Source organism: Pipistrellus kuhlii, unplaced genomic scaffold, assembly GCF_014108245.1.
Source record: "Pipistrellus kuhlii isolate mPipKuh1 unplaced genomic scaffold, mPipKuh1.p scaffold_m20_p_2, whole genome shotgun sequence".
Taxonomy (NCBI): Eukaryota; Metazoa; Chordata; class Mammalia; order Chiroptera; family Vespertilionidae; genus Pipistrellus; species Pipistrellus kuhlii.
The window spans coordinates 129,389,792-129,407,863 of NW_023425515.1; the positions used below are offsets into that span (position 1 = coordinate 129,389,792).

The 18,072-nt window shown below is 36.0% G+C and overlaps 1 protein-coding gene across 11 annotated transcripts in view; it reads left to right on the top strand.

The window, feature by feature from the left end:
• Positions 1–18,072, top strand: part of EVI5 (ecotropic viral integration site 5) — a 164,334-nt gene that overhangs the window by 87,099 nt on the left and 59,163 nt on the right. For all 11 annotated transcript variants that reach the window (XM_036444102.2, XM_045584340.1, XM_045584337.1 and 8 more), the window contains 2 exons: positions 5,780–5,926; positions 12,846–12,941. In XM_036444102.2, coding sequence (XP_036299995.1) covers positions 5,780–5,926; positions 12,846–12,941 — 243 coding nt within the window. The remainder of the gene's footprint in view (positions 1–5,779; positions 5,927–12,845; positions 12,942–18,072) is intronic.

Below are 18,072 nucleotides of genomic sequence, written 5' to 3' on the forward strand. Positions count from 1 at the left end.
CTGTTCTCAGAAATTTTATATAAGATTGGTTACTCATTATTTTAATATTTGCTGGAATTTCTATCTTTAAACAGTCTTAGTTTGTGAGTATAGAAGCTATTGATCCTAGTTGTTGAAGGGTTACAGATTTCATGCTTTCTATGTCTTCTTGAGTCTGGTTTGGTGAGATAAAGCAAAATTCTGTAAGACTTCAAAAAAATGAAGAAGACACAAACACTATTAAGAATAAAAAAGGGACATAAATACAAGTTGGGGCAAAAGTAGGTTTACAAATTTGTATGGAAAATAATACAGTAATTTGTAAATAATAAGATTAAACTCTTGCCAAAACCGGTTTGGCTCAGTGGATAGAGCGTCGGCCTGTGGACTGAAAGGTCCCAGGTTCTATTCCGGTCAAGGGCATGTACCTTGGTTGCAGGCACATCCCCAGTAGGGGGTGTGCAAGAGGCAGCTGATAGATGATTCTCTTTCATCGATGTTTCTAACTCTCTATCCCTCTCTCTTCCTCTCTGCAAAAAATCAATAAAATATATTAAAGAAAATAATAAACTCTTGTGTTGCATACTCATAACTGTAAACCTCCCTTTGCCCTACCTGGTATAGATTCAGTGAAAATACTTTTTAAAAAGATTCTCTGAACAGCTTTAAGTGATAAACTTGAAATTTTCAAATTTTGATGAAATTAGACATCTCTTTTGGGAAATATGAGTTGAAGTGGTTTTTACTTTACTTTTTCTCTGAGTTTCTTGGTCCTATGGCACTATGTCTACCATAAAATTTGGAAAATTCTGGATCATTATTTCTCTAAATATTCTTCAGTTTCATACTGTCTTCTTTTGGGATTCCAGTTTCACATGTGTTAGATTGTTTAAAGACCAGCAACTCTTGGATGCTCTCTTCTTTTTCTCTCCATTATTTTGATATCACCTATCTGATCTTGCATGTTTTTCACCTTTTCCTTAGAGCACTTAGCACATTAATCACAGTTATTTTAAATCCCGTCAGATAATTTTAAAATCTGTGTCATATAAGAAGCTGGTTCTCTTGATTACTTTGCCTCTTGGTAATGTTTTGTTTTTCTTACCTTTTCCTAAGCTTTGTAAAATTTTCTGTCGAAAATTGGATACCTTGTGTAGGACAGTACACTGAGGTAAATAATTTTTTTTTAAAATATATTTTATTGATTTTGTACAGAGAGGAAGGGAGAGAGATAGCAAGTTAGAAACATAGATGAGAGAGAGTCATCGATCAGCTGCCTCTTGCACACCCCCTACTGGGGATGTGCCTGCAACCAAGGTACATGTCCTTGACCAGAATCGAACCCGGGACCCTTCAGTCCCCAAGCCAACGCTCTATCCACTGAGCCAAACCGGTTTCGGCTCAGATAAATAATTTTGATGCCTGATTATGCACACACCTTTCCTTCTGCTGGGACTTTAATGTAGGGGATTTGAGTTAATATAGTTAGGTGTTGGGCTGGGTTTGAGGTTTGTTGTTTCTGTGGTTAACCCTCATTACACCGCAGACTTCAAATTCCTCTAACAGTATCTTATTTTTAGATTGGGAGCTGATTTGCCAAAGCATTCTCTCAGTGTCTCTAGGTCTTTCCTTTACATAGCACCTCAGAGAGTGTCAATCTGCAGCAGTAACCCAGTTACCTGTACAGGAAGTTGGCTGGGCAGAAAACACCTCTGTCCTATTGCTCTGACCAAGCCTCAGCCTTCTGCACTGTCCCTGAACCTGGGGTATTTGGCCTTCTTAAGTACTCCCGCCGGGCCTCCAGCGATAGTCCTAGGCTCAAATATAGTCCTGCCCCTTCCTCAGATATAAAAATTTCCCTAGTGCCCAAAGGAAATTAGTATTCCAAGCAAATTAAACCTTTTACTCCCTAGAGGAGGCAAGCAATTGTTAGTGCCCCTCCCATATTGGCTGCTATTACCCTTCCTCAGACCTGTACCTTTGACCTCTCTTTCTCAAGATTCTCATCAGTCTTTTTGAGTACACCTGTTGTGGCCCATGAAGAGGTTTGTGAACTTGCTGCCCCACTTGGGCTCCATACTTGGCCTCCATCAATCTGATACTTATTCTAGTTGGAATATGATTAATAGCTTCTAACTGCTTCTGCCTTGTCTCTCCTTAGATTTGGGGCTAGTTGGTTGCCCTCTGACCTCACTTCTCTGGGTTCAATAAAAGCTGTGAACGTAAACTTTGACTGGCATTTTTTTCTTTTTTTAATTGAAAGGGTGGACACAATGCTCTTTCTGACTCTAGATTCCTGACAAGAATTCAAAAGTCTTTATTATGATGCATTTAAAATTATTTTGTAATTTTTCTGTCTTCCTTTTCTCTGCTTTTCCCTTATTTATTGCTTTTTATTGGCTTTTGTTTTTCTCTCCTCTAGTGTGACTTTCATAATTCATTTATATTAGTGTATATTACTTGAAAAATATTGAAAATGCTTACTAGACTAAACAAAGACTAAAGTTAGCAATTATCTCTGTCTTCCTTCTAAACTGTAGTAAGGGTCTTAGACGAATTTCATGTGCTCTTCCATCTTCAGATCATACATTTTACTGTTATTGTATATCTTTTTTTATACATCCAAATTACTAGACATTATTGTTGTTTTATGGGATCTATGCTTATTTGGATTTGTCTACATATTTTACCAATTTTTTGCTTTCTATTCTTTTACGTTTCATTCCAGTTTCAATCACGTAATTATACTTTCACTTTCTGAAAATAAATATGCTTTCTCTCACTCTTGTGTAAAAGTTTACTATTGGAGGATGAAATTTATTTTTTTAAGCACTATGTATTTTTTCTGTTGATATGTCTGCCAGATATTTCATTTTTCCTCTTCACAGACTCAGATTTTACCTTGATTTGCCTCTTTTTTTCTTTAGCATTCCAAGCTTGTTACATACTCTTTTGGTGAGGATTTTATTTGTCCTATTTAGGACTAGTTGTGTTTCCTAAACTTTATTTGGATTTATATGTAGTTTCTTTCTTTTTTTTTTTTCAGTTGTAAAAAATTCTCAACTATTATCTGCAAGAATTTTTAAAACATGCAATACCTGACTATTTAGTCAGGGGCACTGACCTCTTTTCCCTTCGATCAGGGGTGAGAAACCTTTTTTTCTGACAGCAGCCATTTGAATATTTGTAATATCATTTGCAGGCCATATAAAATTATCAACTTGAAAATTAGCCTGCTAAATGGGAAATATCTGTAATACTATTAACAATAAAACATACATTTTAAAAAAGCCTGCTTTTGGCCATATAATTAACTCACCCCTAATGAGTTAGCAGGGCCAGAGCAAAGGATTTTGCTGGCCTTATATGTTCTTAGGCCGGATGTTCCCCAACCCTGCCTTAGGTTGTCAAATGAAAAAATGACAACAGCCAACACAACAATAGCCATCCTATATGAATAAATTGAAATTATATCTATTTTTTTTGTCAGAGTAGCAAAAATATATCTTTTTAGTGTGCCTGCCAGGAGACAAAAAAGGTTGAAAATTACTGTCTTAGGCCATCATCTCTCACCTCCTTTATTTCCTTCTATTTTATCCTGCAATCCATACTAGGCAGTTTTTTTTGTTTGTTTTTTTGTTTGTTTGTTTTTGTACTTTCTTATTATCTTTTCTATGTTTTATTTCTGAGGCACTGTTTCTTCAATATATTTAACCTAACCTTTAATTGGATTTTTAATATCACTGGCTATATTAATTTTAGAAATTGTACTTGGTTATTTTTTTTAATTTGTCAAATTTTATTGACAGTTACTTGTGCTTTGGTTTTGCTTTTGCTTCCTATTTATGTCCAATAATTTTGAACATAAATTATTTTATATAAAGTCCCTATGATCTTATGATAGAGAGTTCTCAGTAATCTTGCTATTTTTTTAATCTACTGTTTCTCATTCATAGGCAGTTTTTGGGTTTAATGTGTGTTTTGTCATTCTGGGTAATGGAATTGTAATCAGGGTGCAGGAGGAGTTTTATCTGTGGGAATTCTTTGCAGCTTATCTTGAAGGTATGTTCCTCTGAAGTATAGTTGTTTGTTTTAATGGTAGAAGGCAAGGCAATAGAAAAAGGTGGTGGAACATTTTGAATACAATACTGAGAGTTTACTACAATTTTGTACACAGACAGTATTTGTTGAAAATGAAAAGGAAGAGAGTAATATAGAGGCATTCCTTAGAAAGGTGGCATTTCTTCTGTGAGACAGAAGGATAAGTAAAAATGAAGGTGAAGAAACCTGGAAGTGGTAAAAAATGTTGGAGTTTAAATCTATTAGATAATCTAGATTTTTTTGTTAAAACTAGAGGCAGGGTCGATTTCAGAATAGATATAATGATAGAAACAATTGAGCATTTATTAAGTATCTTAAATTTCAGGCATTGTGTGAGATTCCTTTCATAAACTTTTCTCATATAATTCTCACAACACAGCCTTGAAAGGCAAGTAGTAATATCTATGCTTATGCCAGTGTACTGAAATTTGATGGGATTAGATAACTTGACCATGGCTGAAGAACTGTTAAATGAGGAGCCAGATTTTACTTGTCTTTGGTTATGAAAATTCCTGTTGTTGCTTTCAGGCCCCTGAAATATTAGAATATTTTGAGGTTGAATAGAATAATTTGAGGTTGAGAAAATTCAGGCTGATTTTAGTTCTGTGCTATCTCCAGTCAGTTGATTCAAGTTCTGTGAGGTTTTTTTTTTTTTTAAGCATGTCCTATAATTATAATACAAGAAGCAGCTAGTGTTTGTTGAGTTCTTACTATATATTATTAAGCTGGTTACAAGTATTATCTCAATTAATTCTGAAGAAAACCAAATGAGAAATAGGTAGTATTTTAAAAAAATTTTTAAATTTATTTTAGAGAGAGGAAGGGATAGAAAGAGAGAAAAAGAGAGACAGGAAAATATTGATGTGAGAGAGAAACATCAACCCATTGCCTCCTCAGTGTACTCCAACTAGGGATTGAACCCACAACCTGGGTATCTGCCCTGACAGGGAATCTAACCTGCGACCTCTCGGTGTCTGGGATGATGCTCCAACCAACTAAGCCACAGAGGCCAGGAGAGTAGTATTTTTATATACACGTTCAGGTGTGGAAACTGAGACTCAAAAATATTAACTAGTTAGCTTAATCACCAAATGCCAAGCCAGAATTCAAAATAGTCCATGCTCCGTGAAAGTAGACTGTTCTGTGCATTGGAGGAATGTAGGCATGCACATGGCACATTTTGTGACATCAGGTTTACGTCCAGTAAATGGTGTTGGCACCTTCAATTGGTCTGTGCTTTATTTTGAGAATTGGAAAGGAGCTAAATACATCCTCATCCTGTATCTACCCACTTTGTACTACATTGCCTATTTCAGAAATTAATACCTTCAAGTTTTGTGTGACCATCTTTATAATTTATAGGCATTTATTATATAATGGTAAATTGAGCTATAATGGAAGTTTCTAATTATGGACCTTATGTATTCATTTAGATAATTTGATTTTAAAGCAGTTTTTAATTTTTAACTTTTGTTAAAAATTAAAATGTATTCATTTAGATAATTTGATTTTAAAGCAGTTTTTAAATTTTTAACTTTTTTTTAGATTTTAAGTATTTGTTGAATAAAATCAACCTATAAGTAATATACCAACATTTTTTATAATGTTGTATAAGTATGAAATGGGTAGGTAGAAATTTGTGAGTTTTTTCAGGCCTTTTGTCTGTATAGCCTGAGTATTTGTATTTTTTTATTATTAGAACCAGATCAATAGTAACCATCTTCGAAGAGCAGAACAAGAGGTGACCAGTCTTCAGGAGAAGGTGCAGTATCTTTCTGCGCAGAACAAAGGACTGCTTACTCAGTTAAGTGAAGCAAAACGCAAACAAGCAGAGATTGAATGCAAGGTAAACATATTAAGTATCTGGTTGTTTTTGTCAATATAAAAATTCCTTTTTTGCTTTATCTCATTGATTACATCATCTTTAAACCAAATAAAGCCATAAGAAACTAGTTTAATTTTCTAGTTTTTCTGAACTTGGTTTGGTGGTTGCTTTCAGACCAGGACAGGGCATCTTGCTCTGAGGTGGATTTCAGGCAGGAAACCTTGTTTTCAACCACTTGTTTAAGTGCCAGTGCATGAAATTAAGTTTACTAAGGGGTTAAAACTGGTATTTGTCTGCAACATTTCTTTTGACCTGTAGCCCTTTAAAACCAAAGCTTTTAAGGTCTCAACCAAGAAGATAGGTAATTTATAGAGGTTAGGGCTGCTCTGCCTTGATAGGTGCTTTATTAGTGGCAGTGAATGTATTCACATGTTTTCTGGATAGAGAGCAAAAGAAATGGGTGTGTGCCAATGGGGTGGGAAAACTGTGTCCATTTCTCATTATTTCTTTAATACATTTTTCTATTTTTGTATGAAGTGTTTGAATTCATAAAGCATGTAAAAGAATTAGAATGCAAGTACGTTTTTTTCCTGAAATAAGTTTATAGTATAGCAGTGGTGAAAGAGAGGAGATGGGTGGGAAGTGGGGTGGGAGGAGAGGGTGTGTGTGTGTGTGTGCGTGCGTGCGTGCGTGCGTGTGTGTATGTGTGTGCGTGTGTATGTGTGTGAAATAAAGAGATGACTGTGGTCTGAGCATTAGAATGGATTGCGAAATAAAGAGATGACTGTGGTCTGAGCATTAGAATGGATTACTGAGGACGAGTTATGGGATTTAAAAAACAAACTAGATATCCGTCTTTCCATGGTGAGATAGTAGGAATGATGCCCTTTAAAGATTCCAGTCCTATTATTCTATGATAAGAAATAAGACTTTCAATGGCACATATAAAGCTGTAATTCCATCAACTTGTTCTGGTGTCATTAAAAACCAAGAGTGAAGCTTGAGTGGTTTATCAGTGTCACTGAAATCCAGAGATGAAATTACATCCTAATTAATATGCATGGCTGTTACAATTTACCCTGACAGAAATCTGTAGGCAGTACTGAAATTTGTACTAATTTCAGAGGAGTCCCTCTTGAAGGATATGACTAGACTAATTTAGAAATAAAATGATGTGGCATGAGTTTATATCAACTTGATTTGCTATACTAATATTTTATTGAGTGTTTATTATGCTATATTGTCTGTGCTGACTCATTTTTATTAAAGAACTAAATGTAATGTTTTTCATTATTGCTGTAAGTTTTTGTTAAAGCATGTTGATAACACTGTTATTGGATTTAATATTGCTCCTCAAATGCCTTACCACCTTTTAACCAAAGTAAAGTGTTCTTTGGAAATAAATATTTGGGGAGTTTGCTGATTAATACGATTTTCTTTGAATTTGTCTAAGCAATAGGTTCAGATTTGGAATTTTAGAGAATTTAAGAACTCTTTTGAGATTTAAAAAAATTTTAATTGTTCTTTAATACCTCTGTGAAGTATGTATGTTACAGATGCTGACTCTGATATTTCCTCTGCGTTTAAGCTATTTGTTGATTTATTTAATCTTTTATAATACCGTATTTTTCGGACCATAAGACGCACTTTTTCCCCCCCCAGAAGTGGGGGGGAAAAGTCCCTGCGTCTTATGGTCCAAATATAGCCTACACATATACTTTAAAAAAAAAGTTTTTTTTACTTGCCCGGCTCTGTGTGGTCTCTGTGTGCTTGCCCGGCTCTAAAATGGTTCTAAATGCTGCTGTTTACTTTACAGGGTTGATTACATGTGACTGTGATGTTGGGTTTTAATGCACATAAAATATTTTAGGACACTATTTGTTTCAGAATCTTTTTTTCTTCATTTCCCTTCTCTAAAAACTGGTGCGTCTTATGGTCCGGAGCGTCTTATGGTCTGAAAAATACGGTACCTTTGCCTATTCAAGAATGACTAGTGTGTTATTTGTCTCTCTAGCACCTAGTACATTCTGATTAAGTGTATTTTACCTTGTTATGTTGGAACGATTCAGGAACAAACTATCTTTCAAGGAAGCCTGTCCTTCAATTATATAAATCTGATTCATTTTCATTTAGTTTTATATAATTAGACTTATTATTTGTTGATAAACAATAGTAAATTTAATTTTTTATTTATTTAAAATGTCAGGATTCTATTTTAATATTAATATTAATGTTATTTTCCCTTTGTAACTGAATTTGAATGTTCTCAATTTAAGATGAGATAGTTCAAGTTTATGATCCCCAATATGAAAATCCCAATCACTATAAAATCCAAAGGTGTTTTTTTTTTCCATAAATTTTACACAAATTCATTTGTAGCCAAGACCGGTTTGGCTCAATGGATAGAGCGTTGGCTTGGGGACGGAAGGGTCCCGGGTTCAATTTTGGTCAAGGGTATGTACCTTGGTTGCGGGCATATCCCCAGTAGGGGGTGTGCAAGAGGCAGCTTATCGATGACTCTCTCTCATCGATGTTTCTAACTCTCTATCTCTCTCCCTTCTTCTCTGTACAAAATCAATAAAAATATTTAATAAAAAAACAAACAACAACAAAAAACACCAAATTCATTTGTAAGCAAAACCTGATTTGAATTGAAATATGGTCATTTATAATTTTTGTTTATCCCAGTTGGTATGGGTATTTGTACTTCACTGCCTCATTGTGTTGAGCATTGAGTATACTATTTCATATGGATACCGCCTCAGCTCCTACTGGATAAGACTAACATATGGTTTATACACCGTATTACTTTTGTAAAATCTAAAAAAATCTGAAATTTCATAGCACAATGGTCCCTAAGATTTCAGTAATTGGATTGAGGGATTTTCTACATAAATAAGAATTTGAAGATTATAGGAAGATTTTAAGTTCTCTAGTTCTACATATATTGAGAAAACTTATAAAATTGTGTAATAAATAATGTTAAGTAAGGAAAGTCAGTCAAGGTATTTTACTATGTTTATAATACTAAATAAATTTATATACATTACACAACTTATAAAATTGTGTAATAAATAATGTTAAGTAAGGAAAGTCAGTCAAGGTATTTTACTATGTTTATACTACTAATATTATAACACTCCTTGTATCTCATTCTCCTCCTGACCCTACCACATACCTCTTCTTTCATTCCCCCTCTTCCCCCCAGGTTTATTATTATAAGTCCTTTTAGAGTTTCTTTTAGGCAAATACTGTGAAATAAATGTTCATACTTTTTCTTGTCCTCATTCTTTTACATGAAAATTAGCATACTGTATATTCTGCTTTTGCTTTTTTTTTCTTTCTGGTCATGCATTTTCTATAGTTTTAAATATCAGTTCTTAAAGAGTGTTCTTGTTATTGATGGGCACATGGGTTGTTCCCAGTGTTTTACTGCTATAAACAGAGTACCAGGTGTACCAATTAATCATGTGGATTTTTTCAATAGATGGAGTTACACATATGTTGATATGTATGCAATTTGATATGTATGCTATTTTGTTGTATTGACAGCAAGTTTCAAAACTTCATATGTCAAATTTTCTGAAGGTGTTAACATCATAGGTATTTTTACACTTAAAAATGTCGAATTTTGTGCCAAAAATAAGAGCATTTGTGGGAAGTTTTAATTCATTACTTTATTTTGAAGACAAGTACTGCTGAAAGTGAACATACTCCATCTCAAGATACTTGTGAACGCTGGTTTAAATGCTTTAAAAATGATTGTTTCGATGTGAAAGACAAATAACATCCCAGTCACTTGAAAAAGTTTGAAGACCAACAATTACAAGCATTATTGGATGAAGATGCATGTCAAACTCAAAAACAACTTGCAGAAAGATTAAACATTGCTCAGCAAACAATTTCCAATCATTTACAAGCAATGGGAAAGATTTTAAAGAAGGAAAATGGGTGCCACACCCACTGAACGAAAGACATGGAAAACTGAAAAGTCATCAGTAAAATGTTGCTTCAGCCGAAACCGGTTTGGCTCTGTGGTAGAGCGTCTGCCTGCAGACTGAAAGGTCCCGAGTTTGATTCTGGTCAAGGACATGTAAGTTGGTTGCGGGCACATCCCCGGTAGAGGGTGTGCAAGAGGCAGCTGATCAATGATTCTCTCAGCGATGTTTCTAACTCTCTATCCCTCTCTCTTCCTATCTGTAAAAAATCAATAAAATATATTTTTAAAAAATGTTGCTTCAGCAACACAAAAGAAATCTTTTGCATTGAATTGTGACTGGTGATGAAAAGTGGATTTTGAGAATCCCAAACACACAAAATCATGGGTTGATCCAGGTCAACCATCAACATTGATTGCAAGGCCAAATCGCTTCGGAAAGATGACAGTGCTCTGCATTTGGTGGGATCAGGAAGGTGTGGTGTATTATGAGCTTCTAAAACCAGGTGAAACCATTAATACTGATTGCTGCCAACAACAAATAATCAATTTGTACCACACTTTGATCACGAAACAACCAGAATATGCCAGAAGACATGACAAAGTAATTTTGCTTCATGATGATGCACCATCACACATTTCAAAACCAGTTAAAGACATGTTAAAAGACCTTGCCTGGGAAGTATTAACCCACCCGCTGTATTCACTAGACCTTGCTCCTTTAGATTACCACTTGTTCCGATCGATGGCACATGCACTTTCTGAGCAGCACTTCAAAACGTACGAAGAAGTGGAAAATTGGGTCTTTGAATGGTTTGCCTTAAAACAAGAAAAGTTCTATTGGGACAGTATCCACAAATTACCTAAATTGGGGAAATGTGTAGCTAGTGATGGACATTACTTTGAATAAAGCACTTTTTATGTTTCTCTTGAAATTATCATGTTTTCTCTGATTACAAAATTCGCATTATTAACCAGTACACCTGGTATAGTGAATAACCTTGTAACGTACATAATTTCAGATGTATAGAAATGTATCTTCACATTCATATAGGATAAATTCCTGTAAATGTTATTGTTTGGTGAATGGGTAAATGCATTTGTTCTTTTCATAGATTTTGACCAATTACCCTCCTTAAAGTTATACCATTTTATGCTTTGACCAGCAGGGCATTATGGTACCTATTTCTTCATCATGTTACTTACAAAGTGTCTAGGGCTGTGGTCGACAAACTGTGGCTTGCGAGCCTCATGTGGCTTTTGGCCCCTTGAGTGTGGCTCTTCCACAAAATACCACGGCCTGAGCAAGTCTATTTTGAAGAAGTGGTGTTAGAAGAAGTTTAAGTTTAAAAAATTCGCTCTCAAAAAGAAATTTCAGTCGTTGTACTGTTGATATTTGGCTCTGTTGACTAATGAATTTGCCGACCACTAGTCTAGGCAAATATTTTTGTTTTAAATAGATGTAATTTACATTTTCTAGGACAGTGATTCTCAAATTGGTTTGGGAGGAGGTGAGATTATGAGGCTTCAAAGAATGATGGCATCTACTTATATATTTGAGAATTAAGTCAAATATTTGGCTGTCTTCTGTCAGTTACTCTTATAGGCACTGAGGATACAGTGAAGAAGGTGGACATAATGTTTAGTGAGATAATAAGTAAAATTGATAAGATCATTACTAATGATATACACTGGACTGGGAGTTAAAAGAAAGTGGTAATTAAGATGCAGTGCTAGAAGGTGGTATGAGAATTGGGACCAAAAGAGGAGGAAAGAGTCAGTCTTGTGAAGAGCCGGCACAAGATCCCTGCATTCATAGGGTCACAGAGTTCAAAAGCAGGAAAGAATTTGGTTGCTGAGTCTTGTACATAATGAAAAGCTTAATGAGATGAAGCCAGGGAGATAGGCTGTGACTCTACTTCTTATACATTTTTATTCTCATGGTAACGAGTTTGGGTTTTGCTCTGTGGGAGGCTATTGAAACATTTTAAGTAGGAAAGCAATATATGATATGTTTTCTGTTTTACTATATTTGCTTCAGATTGTTTTACTTTTTTTTTTTTTAAAGTGTTTATTGAATTAAGAGAGAGATAGAAATAACATGAGAGAATCATTGATTGGCTGTATCCTGTACACCCCATACTGGGGATCACGCTCAAAATCCGAACTTGTGCCCTGACCTGGAATTAAACTGTGACCTTCTAGTTCATGCGTCAGTGCTCAACCACTGAGCCACTCCGGCTGAGATATTTTTACTCTTGATTTTAAAATAATTTTATGTCTAAACGTGGCAAAGATAGTGCGGAGAATTTCCATAGACCCTTTAATCAGCTCATTCTGATGTTAACATCTTACATAACCATGGTACATTTATTGATACTAAGAAATGAAAGTTGATACAATGTTAGTACTAAATTACAGATTTTATTAGATTTTCCCATCATATCCCATCATTTCCTCTAATCTGTAACAATACGGATGTTGTAGAATATGGTTTTAGAGTTTTTTCTTTGTGACATTTTGAAGTGATGGGGTAAATATTGCAGAATTGTGATAAAATCTAATTTTTATTATTATTTGTAGTACAATGTAAATATTTATTAGCATTTATTCTTCAGAAAGAATATAATTTTTAAAACTTTATCTACTAACATTGTTAGTATTCATATCTTTGTTATTCTGTTGTCCTGGTTAAGGGTTTTGAAAGTTCTTAATAATTGTTCTTCCATAAAAAACTTTCCGTCACCAATAATTTTAATAAATTTAATTATGTGAAATTTTAATTTAAATATTTTGAGCAATATTAATTTATATGAATGATATTTCTTAATATATAAAGATGGGATGCTATCCTATATATTTATTTCATATCAGGTTTAGGAGATAATGGCTTTTTCTCATTTGATGGGCTTATTTGTGGTTGCAGTGTTTCTGTTTCCGTATTAATTTATCTTTAGTTTAATTATATGGTTAATTATTGGCTTGTTGTATTTGTCACCCTAGAACAAGGAAGAAGTGATGGCCGTGAGACTGCGGGAAGCAGACAGCATAGCTGCTGTGGCTGAACTGCAGCAGCACATCGCTGAGCTTGAAATCCAGGTACCATGTGGACATAATAAGATACACATACAAATAATGCAGTCATTTCTTCTCCCTCTGTGCCTAAGCAATTATATCTTCATCTGAAAATGACTGTGATTCTGTTTTCAACACTTACTCATTTCTAAGTCTGTTCTTTTTATTGTTGTATGTGTATAGCTCTGTGACATTAGGTACATTCACGTTATTGTGCAACTAACCTCCAGAACTCTTCATCTTGCAAACCTAAAACTTTATACGAATTAAAGAACTCCCCATTCTCCTCTCTCCCAACCCTTGGGAACTAACATTCTACTTTCTATCTCTGAATTTGACAATTGTAGGTACTTCATATAAACATAGTCATGCAGTGTTTCTTTTTGTGACTGGCTTATTGCACTTAGCATAATGTCATTAAGGTTCATCCATGTTGTGGCAAGTGTCAGAATTTCATTTTTAAGGCTGAATAATATTCCATTATGTGTGTGTGTGCGTGTGTGTGTGCGCGTGTGTGCGCGCGCCACATTTTCTTTATCCATTGATGAATACTTGAGTTGCTTCAGGTTTTGGCTACTGTAAATAATGTTGCTATGAACCTGGTGTACAAATATCTGTTAGAGTCCTTGCTTTCAATTCCACCTGTGAGTGGAATTGCTGGATCCTGTGGCAATTCTGTGTTTAATTTTTGAGAAGTTGTTACACTATTTTTCACAGCAGCTGCAGCATTTTACATTCCCACCAGCAATGCACAAGGGTATCGATTTCCTCACATCCTCACCAACATGTATTAATTTTGTATTCTTTTCTCAATACCAGCCATCCTAATGAGATGTGTCTGGTATCTCACTGTGGTTTTAATTCGCATTTCCTTAATGATTATTAATATTAAGCATCTTTCATGTGCTTATGTGTCTTTTGTGTATCTTTTTTAGAGAAATGTCTATTTATGTCTTTGCCCATCTTTTAATGAGGTTGTTCTTGTGTTTTAGAAGTTTTTTATAGTGTCAATCCCTTATCAGATATGTGGTTTATAAACATTTTCTCCCATTTCATGGGTTGCCTTTTCACACTTATTTTCCTTTGATGTACAAAAGTTTTTTGTGGTTTTATTTTTGAAGTCCAGCTTACGGGGTTTTCTTTTGTTGCCTGTGCTCCAAGTCCATTTTTGAATGATAACGATCACATTTCTATATTGTCAAAGCTGTTTTTAAAAGAAAATTCAAAGCTTTAAAAATAACTGTTTTGTTATTTCTTCTTATACAATACCAGAGGCCTGGTGCATGAATTTGTGCACGGGTGGGGTCTGGCCGGCCCACCCTGATTGGGGCTGATCAGGTCGGGCCAACTGGAGGGAGGGACCATAGGTGGCATCATCCATGGGAGAAGGGCCACTGGTGGTTGGTGGGCCAGCCCCACCCCTCGTCCAACTCCCAGCTGAACTCCCAGTGGAGGGGACAATTTGCATATTAGTCTTTTATTACATACGACTAGAGGCCCAGTGTATGAGATTCGTGCACTGGAGAAGGGGAGATCCCTCAGTCCGACCTGAATCTTCTTGCAGTCCGGGATCCTTGGGGAATGTCTGACATCCCTCTGCAGCCCGGGACCCCTTGCTCCTTACCACCTGCCTGTAGCGGAGACAGGAGAGGCTCCAGCCACTGCTGCTGCGCTTGCCAGCCATGAGTCTGGCTTCTACCTGAGCGGTGCTCCTCCTGTGCAAGTGCACTTACCACCAGGGGACAGCTCCTGTGTCTGCCCCATCGTGGTCAGTGCGCATCATAGCGACCAGTCATTCTACCATTCAGTCTATTTGCATATTATGCTTTTATTATATAAGATAAGGTAATATGTATATATCCAATATAGGCAAAGTATAATGTTTAAAATCTTATTTCTCTCACTGTTTTTTATTTTGATCTGTTCCAGGCTATAAATACAGTTTCTCTGCAAATCTAGAATTTTCTTCCCACCTGAAAATAATTTTGTCCTTAAATTTCACTTAAAATTCAGTTAATTTCTACCCTAGCCAATTTGGCTCAGTGGATAGACCATTAGTCTGTTAGACCAAAGGGTCCCATGTTCAATTCCGGTCAAGGGCATGTATCTTAGTTGCAGGGTCCTCCCTGGCCCACGCCCTGATTGGGACCTGTAGGATGCAATCAATTGATGTATTCTAAGACTTATATATTATAACCTCATCTTTTGATCTGTGTCAAAAGTAGTTACAACACATGATTTATATAAGTTTATTAAAAGGTATTTTTTATGTCCTGTTGATAATATTACCCATAAAGTAGTACATATTTAGAAAAACTTAAGGCAAGCATAATATATTTATATTCAGTTATTTACATTGCTATCATATGCAATTCTAGTTTAATATGTACTTTTCTAACATCAAGAAAATTATAAAAAATGTTATACATTAGTCACAAAATAGCAAGATTTAAATCACTCTTTTTATTGATTCTGAAGTACTTATTAAAATGAAGAACTTGGTATAATGCATGTTTTATTTAAAATGAAATATAACATTTCATTTTTGAAAAATATAAATAAAAATGCACAAAATTTTTACTATTAATAGCAGCATGTTAGCATCAAATGGCACTTGATTAAGTGATCACTGGAATTCTGATTGCCAAATTCACTGATATTTTTTAAAAATTTAATGTTTATTGTTCAGATTATTACAATTGTTCCTCTTTTTTCCCTTTATAGCTCCCCTCCACCAGGTTCCTACTACACCCTCTGTCCTTACCCCCCCACTATCCTCACCCATCGGTGTACATTTTTCATTCCCTTCCCACATTCCCCACTCCCCTTTTCCCCTGAGAATTGTCAGTCCCCTCCCTTTCTATGCCCCTGATTCTATTATATTCACCAATTAATACTGTTCATCAGATTTTTTATTCCCTTGGTTTTTAGATTCACTTGTTGATAGATAAATATTTGTCGTTCATAATTTTTATCTTTATCTTTTTCTTCTTTTTCCTCTTCTTAAAGAATAACTTTCAGCATTTCATATAATTCTGGTTTGGCGGTGGTGAACTCCTTTAGCTTTTTCTTATCTGTGAAGCTTTTTATCTGACCTTCAATTCTGAATGATAGCTTTGCTGGATAGAGTAATCTTTGTTGTAGGTTCTTGCTATTCATCACTTTGAATATTTCTTGCCACTCCTGTCTGGCCTGCATAGTTTCTGTTCAGAAATCAGCTGACAGTCGTATGGATGCTCCCTTGTAGACAATTAACTGTTTTTCTCTTGCTGCTTTTAATATTCTCTCTTTGTCTTTTGCTCTTGACATTTTAATTATGATGTGTCTTAGTGTGGTCCTCTTTGGATTCCTTTTGTTTGGGGTTCTGTGCGCTTCCTAGACTTGTAAGTATTTCTTTCACCAGGTGGGGGAAGTTTTCAGTCATTATTTCTTCAAATAGGTTTTCAGTATCTTAATCTCTCTCTTCTTCTGGGACCCCATAATTCTGATGTTGGTATGCTTGAAGTTGTCCCAGAAGCTTCTTAAACTATCTTCAACATTTTGGGTTCTTTTTTCTTTTTCCAGAGGAGTGTTTTTTGCTTCTTGGTATTCCAAATCTTTGACTTGATTCTTGCCATCCTCTAGCTTTTAGGTCTCTGTATAACATTTTTTATTTCAGTCAGTGTATGCTTAATTTCTAGTTGATCCTTTTTCATATCCTCAAGGGTCTTGTTAAATTTATCAGCTTTTTCTAGGAAATTATTGAAAAACCTTCTAACCGTAGTTTTGAACTCTATATCCAGCTTGCTTTCCTCCATTTATTTCATTTGTGGCCTGCCTTTTTGTCTCTGAATTTTGGCTGCTTCCCTGAGTTGATAGAGTTGCTTTGTATGCTAGGTGTCCCAGCAGGGCCCAGTAGCTCAGCCTCCCCAGTTATTTCAGGTGGACACTCTCGGTCCACCCCTTTGAGGGCTGTGTGTGCAATCTTGTTGTAGTTAAACCTTGCCTGTTGTTGTTACCACTGTGGGGAGTTAACCTCCAGGCCAATTGGCTGTGAGGATCAGCAGTGTCTCCGCTGGGAGGGCTTCTGTGCTCAGCTTGGATGGTTAGAGTCTCAGGGTGGAGCAGACAGCCTTGGTATCCCGTCAGCTCCTCCCTAAGAGGGCCCTGTGTCTCATTGTCCCTTTGCAGTGGCTGCATGCACCTCTGAGAGAAGGCTGCTCTCAAGTTTCGCCCTCTATCAGACAGTCCAGTTTCTCCCGAATGAGTCTGGTACCCAAAGTCTCACCTGGAGCTGGAGTTCAGTGCAGTCGGGAGGTTTTGTTTTCTTCCCGAACAAGAAAGCTAGCCGTGCGTTTGCTGCCCACCCTCTCAGTGTGCCGCAAGTAAGCCAGCCCCGTATTCAGCCGCCTGCCCTTTCTGTGCACATGGGTCTTCGTACTTCCACAGCTCCTCTGCGTCTCAGTGTCCTTTTCTCTTTCCTTCTAGTTGCAGAATTTCCACTTAGCCAGCTTTCCGGTGGTTCTGGATGATGTTCGCTCTGTCTTCCAGTTGCAATTTTAAAATTGTTGTGTGAGGCGGTAGTATAGGAGTTTACCTTATGCCACCATCTTGGTTTCTCCCAAATTCACTGGTATTTTTTCAGTATTTGTCTTCTGCTTGATCCTATCTCATTTGTCATTGTTGACCTCTCATCCTCTTTACATTGTCTCTTCCCTTGGCTTTCCTAACAACACTCACTGTGGACTTTCTTCATTCTTTCTAAACTGTTGTTTTCAGTCTTCTTTATCAGTTTTGAATCTTTGTATTCTTCCAAAATCCGAGTTTTGAGTGTTTTAAAAACTGTATTCAAATGAAAAGTCTCACCTACATGGCTTCTGGAGCAATCTTTACAAGTGATTCCTAAAATATGTCCATCCCTAGCATGTGCTACTTTATAAGGGATATTATCAACAGAACATATAGAATACCTTTTTATAAACTTACTAGTGGCCCATTGCAGGAAGATTCCTGCTCCACCCTCCAGCAGCCACCTTGCTTTCTGCTTTCTCTCCCTCTTTCTTCTATGCTGTCTTCAGTCTTCACTCCTCCTTCCCTCAGCATATGCAAATTAACCGACATATTTATTTGGTTAATTTGCATATTCCCTCTGATTGGCTGTGGGCTTAGCAAAGGT